Consider the following 7,687-nt stretch of genomic DNA (forward strand, 5'->3'; position numbering starts at 1 on the left):
AGCGGGAATGAAGGGAGAGGTTTAACAGATGGGGATGAGGGTCGACCGGGGCGAGCCGCCTGATGATGCGGTGAAGGGTTGGCGATCGCGGGGGCGGGGCGGGGATCGCCTGAGACTAGAAGGGAATCGAGCAGCAGGGTAGGGATCGGATTGGAAGGAGCGGTTGAAGATCCGGTGAGACGATCAGCCAGGGTCCAGAAGCCGACCGATCGCGGACGCGGACCCGCCACGGTAGCGACCAGCCGCGCGGCCCACGACCATTTCTGGACTGGGTGTAGGCCAGCCGCGGACCGTGCTCGAGTCAGCCATCAGCCATCAGCCAGCTGCCACCAGCGACCAGCGATAGTCAGACCACGCCCACCGGACCGTCCACAGGCCAATCATGGACTGCCCACAATCCAGCCACAAGCGGACCACGGCGGAGCACGATCCATCCATGGGCCAGCCATGGATCGGCGCCGACAGACCGCGGACCAGTCGTGGACTGACTGTCATCCCAACACGGACAGGCCACAGGACTAGGTGCGGTCAGCAGCGACCACCATAGGCCAGCCACGGTCGAACCGCAACCAACCGCGGACTCATTGCAGGCCAGCCGCGGGAAGCCCAGGCGGCCGAGGACGGACTGCGGGCCAACCACGCTAGGATCGTGTGCCGAGCGGCAGACGGACTGCGGCTGACAGACCTCGGGCCAGCCAGGACTGATTGCGGGCTGACCGCAGATGGATCGTGGGCAAGCCACACAGACCAACAGCCGACCCCTTGCGGACCGACACGGGCAAGTGTGCTTCCATCGCAGGTGAGCTGCCAACCAGCCTCCTGCCAACTGCGGCATGCAGACCATAGAGCGACCACGAGCGGGCCTCAAGACTCACGAAGCGTACCAGCTTGAGAACAAGCTGGTTTTTGAAGGGGGGAGTATTGATAAAGCAGATGGGGAGTATTGAAGGGGGGCATCCTCTACCCCCAAAGGGTATCTTAGGAACTTAGCCCACTAGGGGCATTTTAGTAATTTCATGTTTAGGGTAGATTGCTCGCTTTCCTTATATAGGTGTAGCCCTCCATTGAGGAGGGCAGTCAAGAATGAAGGTAAGTTTGGCCTCTTGGCTCACTATCTCAATCTTCTTCGTCTCAGTCTCATCCCCTTAACCGTCCCACCATCCCCTACCCCCGTGATCGTCTCCTCGGATCTTCAGCCGGCTCCCCTCCAATCTGAACCCTACCCCTGGCATTCGGTTCCCTTCTAGTCTCCGGTGATCCCCGTCCCCGCGATTGTCAACCCTCACCTCGTCATCAGGCGGCTCGTCCCAGGTCGATCCCTGTCCCCATCTGTTTGACCTCTCCCTTCATTCCCATTTCGACTCTCCTACCCCGGGAATGTCTATCTCGCATCGCCCTCCAACCTCCTTCCGATACGAATCTTGATCAAGGTTTGTATCAGGTAACCACCCAAAGTTACGTGAGAAGAGAGCGAAAACTCTCATCTTACAGACTGAGCATAAAGTCATTTACCAGTGTGTGTCTAAATGTTTTGCTGTTTTACTAGGAGGTCTGTTGCTGGGCTTATACTTGTTTTCAGCGGCCCACACTAGATGGCTTGTATACTTCTAGAAGTGAGAAATACAACCCTTCAACAATTACGAAAAAGGACATGAATCATGGAAATAAATAAGTCATTTACTTGAATCTTCTTCCTTGACTTCCACCTGTCATGCTGTGTCTAGAGTTATCATTTTAGCCGCTTGAATCTCGTGAGCTACTGTAAAAGAAACCAGAGAAGGAAGGTCGGTGTGACACCTATAAAAAATTATTCTTTTACAACGAGATTGCTGACTACATATAAATATCAAATAGGATACCTATTTTTATAAACCAATACACAAGAAAATTAAAATGCACGTCCTTCCTAAGCCAGTTGCACTCTCGCGAATGGAATATACAATCCATGGTGTGGGCGTCTTCCAAGCGGCTCTCTCTGCGTCTGTACGGTGTCTAATTTTTTCAGGTACTGCAGTTTTATATGTATATGCTTTTATTTACTCATATATCCGCTGGCACATTAAATAAAGTTCATGATTGGTAGATATGTCAAATAGCCAGCCGTACGATGATATTAATTTATTGGCGAAAAAGAGAAATAGCCAATTAGATGTAGACTTAAATTTAGGGATAACATTGAAAGATGCATACAATAGAATCGATGATGTGAAGAGAACTAAAAAAATAAAATTACAAAGAAAAAATTTCAGGAAGTTATTGTTGAAGCCTTAAACAAGGGCCGATAAGAATGTAGAACTAAGACCGTGAAGTAAAAATAATGACGAATTAAAAAATAAGGATTAGAAGTGGCAGGATCGGAAAAAGAAGGAATGAGGAAAACCGAGAAAGGAAACAGAATTGTACAGATGAAACCAGAAAACAAGAACCCCTGAAACAAAATTGAAATCCATAAATTAGGAATTAATAAATGAGGATCAGGAAAAATAAAGAAAGATTGAAAATAAAGATAAAATGAATCATTTACTTAAGGAATAAAATAGGAGCCAAGAAGGAAAAACAGAAGAGCGAATTGAAAGAGGAGAGGAAAGATTGAGGAACTGGTAAAAATAGCACTAGAAATCTCCAAATGAATGAATTCATTGTCATCGGGGATACCCGGAGTCCTACTCTACACACTTGCTAAGTTGTGCGACGAATCAAAGAATGTAAACTAGTGACAAAAATAAACAAGGGGAAAATAATTATCCAGCGAGAAAAGAAGAGAGCTGGACCAAGATAGAAAGCAGTGATCCACAGCGAAGAGGAGTCAGCGGGACAGAGAAAAAATAGCGAGACTGAGCGAGAAGAGGATGGAGGGGGAGATAGGAGGGGGCAAAGAGCGAGTGGGAACGGAAGGTTGAGGCAACAAGGAGGGCAGGATAGGCGAAACAGAGAAAAGGAGGGAGAGAGAGAGGGAGCGAGAGGGGAACGTAACAGAGATCAAGGAAGCCGAGCAGACAGCGAGATTCAGCGAGGAAGAGAGGAAGACAGTGCGCGAGAAAGATACTAACGTCAGCATCGTTGCTGCTGCCGCTGCCGATTACCACCGCCGTGTGGACTTCACACTGTGGAGCAAGAAAGAATGAGAGAGGGTAAGGAGCTTAACACTCCCTAGTTATACTTATAATGGGGGCTTAACTGTGGTTCAAAAAAATAGCCTTTCTAAAATTGCTGTCAACCCCTGGTTAACCCGTGGTCAAGAATTTTTATTTTCGTACGTGCAACGGTACAAGAGGAGTTCTCAGTTTTAAATGACGACGGTGAAAAAACAATAACCCGACAGCGCGGCGAAGGAGAAAAAAAGATGAGCCAGAGAGAGAGAGAGATCGAGAGGATTCACTTGCATTTTGTTTACCTGTAGTGCTTTAGTGCTTCAGATTTCCATTCAGGGCCAAACTATCTAAGGAAACGGGTTTATCAAGCAGAATATTCAGAACGAGTTATCGGGGGGACGGGAGTTAACAGATCCAGCGGGAAGGCCATACGGCGAAGAAGCGATGGCTGACATTATATGAGAAATTCGATAAACGGTTATCCGCTCCAATACGGGTATCCTCACAGAAGCAGCCAAGTGTAAACTAAACAGTTTTGGTGTTCTTCAAAGAATTTACTTGTGAGAAGAAATTTATTATTACAGGCAAGCATGTTTCTTGACGCGCCATGGCATCGAGGAATCAAGCCATGGGCTGGAAGTATATGACCTCTCGACCATTGTTGGGCGCATTTTCGAGGACAAACGTCTCGTACTTTGAAGCCCTGATCCGTGGCCGTAAACAGGAGACCACGATCTTATAATAAGTGCCGCTGGCGTATGCCCTAATAATACCCACAAGCTCGAGGTGGCCATCTGTCTGCTTGTTATGCCATCCGATTGCAAATTTGGCGAGGTCCACGGCGTGTTGATATTCTTCTGGCTTTTTTATTCTAGTCCATACCGCGGTTGGATAACCTGCGGAAGAATAAGCCTGAAATGTTACCGCGGAAAGAACGACAAGGAGCAGAAGCATGGAGGGAAGGTGGGGCCTCATCGCGTTTTCTTATATCGCTGGCTGTGTTTGCTTGTGTTTTTTCGTGAGTTGTGTATCGAAGATCATTTCGCGTATGATATATAGAGAGGACATAGGAGCCTCTCGAGGAAGGTCACCCATTCAAGCATGATACTCAATCCACCGTCTAGTTCTCTCCGTCCGCGGTAAGGTGCTTCAAAGTTGGGAAAACGAGTCGTAAATTTTATTATAGAAGAACGGTCAAATAGGTCCAATGCCGCGACTCTGTGTCAAGTAAATGATCAAAAGCGGCTGCTCGTTGAAATGCTTCCAGTAACGTTACGTAAACTGCCGAACAGAAAACCAGTCAACGTAAACGGACGGGTCCCAATTATTATTTGAAATCTGGATTCAATTCCAACGAGCAGTCTCCGCGTTCATGTTTCTCTATCCAACGTATAAGGTTAAGTTACACGTGCATCCGCTAGGTTTCAGTTTTTAATACACGCGTCAGATAAACGTTTGATTGAATACGAGTTTGGCATTATTTTGAACGATCAGTCAATTTTGCTATAGTCCGTAAACAAGTGGCGTCCAAGAAATTGTCTATGGATCCGTCAAGTTCAGGAAAACAGACGCGTAACTTAAGATAAATGAACCAAACTGCTCCCACTCTCTCGTGATATAAAACTGTGTTCGGCCCACTCACTCAGGCAGCCCCGCATGACCAAACCGGAGATGTTATGTTCAAATAATGGAAACATATGGAACATCAAGGGACCAACAAATAACCGGAACCCACAATATTCAGGATGAGGAAATTATAATTATGTATTCGTCCAATTCCCCGCACTAAGGCGACGTTAAATCCATGTATATACGACACTGGTAAACATGATTTAGCATCTAATACAAATCCATTTTTCCCGATTCTCGACCCCGCTTCTTTATTACTTGTCTTATCTTACGGGCTCTTCTTTCTTCTCTCTCTCAATTTCATTTTACTCCCCTGCCAACCAGAAGATCGTCTCTTTACTCGTTCCCTTCCATTGCCCTAACCTTGCGCTAAATGTGAAAAAATAATCTCCGACAGCAGAGAAGTGGACGACGCTGTGAACAACCCTCCTCGTCATGGGCGCCATGGGGGCCGCCTCCTTGGCTTTGCAAAACAGCCGCATGTTCAGATAATTGCCGCAGAGGGAGAATAAAAAGCAGAAATAGTAGCGGAAAAAGTTATTACAGAAATTCGATCAACAGAGAAGAGGATCGTTAGCTATGCAAGGAGCATCGAAGGAGATGTATAAATTGAGATTGCGAGATATATAGAAAGGGAGAGCTAGAGTTTTCATGACGCTCCTTTCTATTGGGCCTCATTCATGAAACAACTTGGGAAGAATTCAAGAAGAAAGAAATAGAGAGAGAAGAGAGAGAAACAAGAGAGAATCCAGTCAGAGAGGAGTCAGAGAGAAACAACAGAGAAGCCAGTCAGAGGGAGTCAGAGAGAGAAACAAGAGAAGACAATCAGTGGGAGTCAGAGAGAGAAACAAGAGACAAGACAGTCAGAGAGAAGAGAGACGGTCAGAGAGAGAAAGACGCATAGACAAGGTAGTCCAGTGTTGCGAGTAAGTTGATAGGAGAAAAAAAAGAAAGCGCGTCCGTTTTCTCTCTTTCTTTCTTTTAAAACCATATTTCTGTTGAAGACGGAGGAAGCTCGCCATCAGCATAATAGGAAACTTAATGAAGGTTTGATAGTAATGATGCACGCTTTCTATACTTGTTAGAGATTCTATACCTGTTAGAGATTAGACAAAATAGGAAGCATATAAGTTTAAAAAAAGATTAGGATTAAAGATAGATAGGATCAAAGATAGATAGGATTAAAGATAGATGGGAAGAAATTATAGAACGATTATTCGGACGGCTAATATTATATCAGACATAGCCGTGATATCAATTATAAGCGCTATGATTTAAAACAGATCGAACGGTCTAAACCGTTCGATCCACAGTCGTTATGACGGCTATGATTTAAACTGAGCGAAGGGTCTAGATCGTTCGCTCCATAGCCGTTGTACTAGTTATAACGGCTATGATTAAAACAGATCAAACGGTCTAGACCGTTCGATCCTCAAACCGTAATACTATAATGACTTTCTATCTTTTAGTACAATACATCTATATAAATATGAACCAAATGTTAAGATAAAGATCGTGGGAATAAGAAGAGATCCTCATCCTATTGTCCCGTGTTTCTCTTCTCTCCCTCTCTTCTCTTGTCCCTCTTCTTTCTGTCTTCTCAATCTCTTCATCTCAACGCCAGGGTCGACCTTTACACCTGTTTCTGCTATTTATCGGAATGGTCAAGACCAAGCCAGCCTATTTCCTCAATAAAAGACCAACCTCCTGGAAAATTTTGACAAGGAAGAGCACGAGAGTTTCTTGGTGCTTTTGATCTCTCCATTCTTTCTTCTTTTTTTCTCTCTTCTTCCTTGCTGTGAGAGGGTGTGACGTCCTAATCAAAATTCTTTACACCCCGTAAGAGAAAACGTTACTACTGGTTGTTATTGACAAATAAGATATTTACTAATTTATAACGGACTATTGGCATGTTTAACCCTGGCTTCTCTTAAGTCCCTACATATATTAATTCTTGCCCGTTCTCCTACCTATCTTTAGGTGTAGTCGTATATATTTGAACTTATATAAAATCCTATCTGCTAATCTCGTACAGAATATATGAGCACGTATTCAATAACTACCCCAGTAAACTAATGTTATATCCAATCGATCGGCGTAACAACTGACGTGGCCGAAATATGGAGTAAACGTCATTTACAATTCGCCAAGATAGGTGTGTTCAATGTTCGGGAACGAAAGCCCTTTCATCAGAGAAAGACCGGCCCACAGGAAGAAACACGCTGGAACAAAGAGAGGCTACATAAGGAGACTCTCTTGTTCCACGCAAATGAACGCCGATGAACCAATCAATCTCCAGGTTAAGAACCAAAATAGAACCCACGATATCAGGACTCTGCTTGTCGAGCTATAAACAGATCTGTAGCGAACAAGCAAAGGAAAAGCTTCAAGGAGAGAGGATCGCCAAAACGGGGATGATGGCGTGATATTCCAGAACCAGGCCATAGCTAAATGCCATAACCTCCGCAGAAGCAGTCATCCGGACGTACCCTCTTCCATGTTGCTTTGTATTGACATCGATGTTATCGGAATTTGAGGTCCCGGAGGAAACTCCCTCACATGAATAAATATCTACAGCTTATTTCCAAATACATAATGGTAAATCAATCGATCTTTCGAGTAACGAGTTGATGAAAACAGGCCAATGTAGTAACTACGAGAAGATTTGATTCAGAGTTAAGTCCATCTCCCCAGTAATGAGTTCGTGTGTTCAACTTTTCACATACTTGAAGAAAGATTATGTTCCATGAATATGTGATCCAACTTTGTGAATTATGATGAGATCATCTAATTTTTCCTATTGAAAAGGTACTCAAGAAGGACATCAAAATATCAAAATAGAATAGCACTATTCAGTGTCAATAATATGATGAGTATGGCCAATAATATAGTCATTAGTGTGGAAACACGAAGGTTACATACCAGAATATCAATCAGGTTGGTTCGCATCATAGTTGGGTAAGTGG

At 44.6% G+C, this 7,687-nt stretch overlaps 1 protein-coding gene and 1 long non-coding RNA gene across 2 annotated transcripts; both read right to left on the reverse strand.

Annotated features, from left to right (window-relative positions):
• Positions 1-810: 810 nt before the first annotated feature.
• LOC144702642 (uncharacterized) lies at positions 811-3,124 on the reverse strand. The gene is made up of 3 exons (XR_013581304.1): positions 3,051-3,124; positions 1,860-1,981; positions 811-1,759 (listed from the first exon to the last, which is right to left on the reverse strand). It is a non-coding gene; the product is annotated as an uncharacterized LOC144702642 (long non-coding RNA).
• Positions 3,125-3,713: 589 nt separating this feature from the next.
• Positions 3,714-4,067, reverse strand: LOC144702534 (uncharacterized). Its single transcript, XM_078574584.1, has one exon. It carries the CDS (start codon positions 4,065-4,067, stop codon positions 3,714-3,716), a length of 354 nt encoding a protein of 117 aa, XP_078430710.1.
• Positions 4,068-7,687: the final 3,620 nt, after the last annotated feature.

This window comes from Wolffia australiana, chromosome 4 (assembly GCF_029677425.1).
Source record: "Wolffia australiana isolate 7733 chromosome 4, ASM2967742v1".
Taxonomy (NCBI): domain Eukaryota; kingdom Viridiplantae; phylum Streptophyta; class Magnoliopsida; order Alismatales; family Araceae; genus Wolffia; species Wolffia australiana.

Excerpts from the sequence above, each read along its gene's own strand:
- LOC144702534 (XM_078574584.1), bottom strand. The coding sequence starts at position 4,067 with ATGAGGCCCCACCTTCCCTCCATGCTTCTGCTCCTTGTCGTTCTTTCC.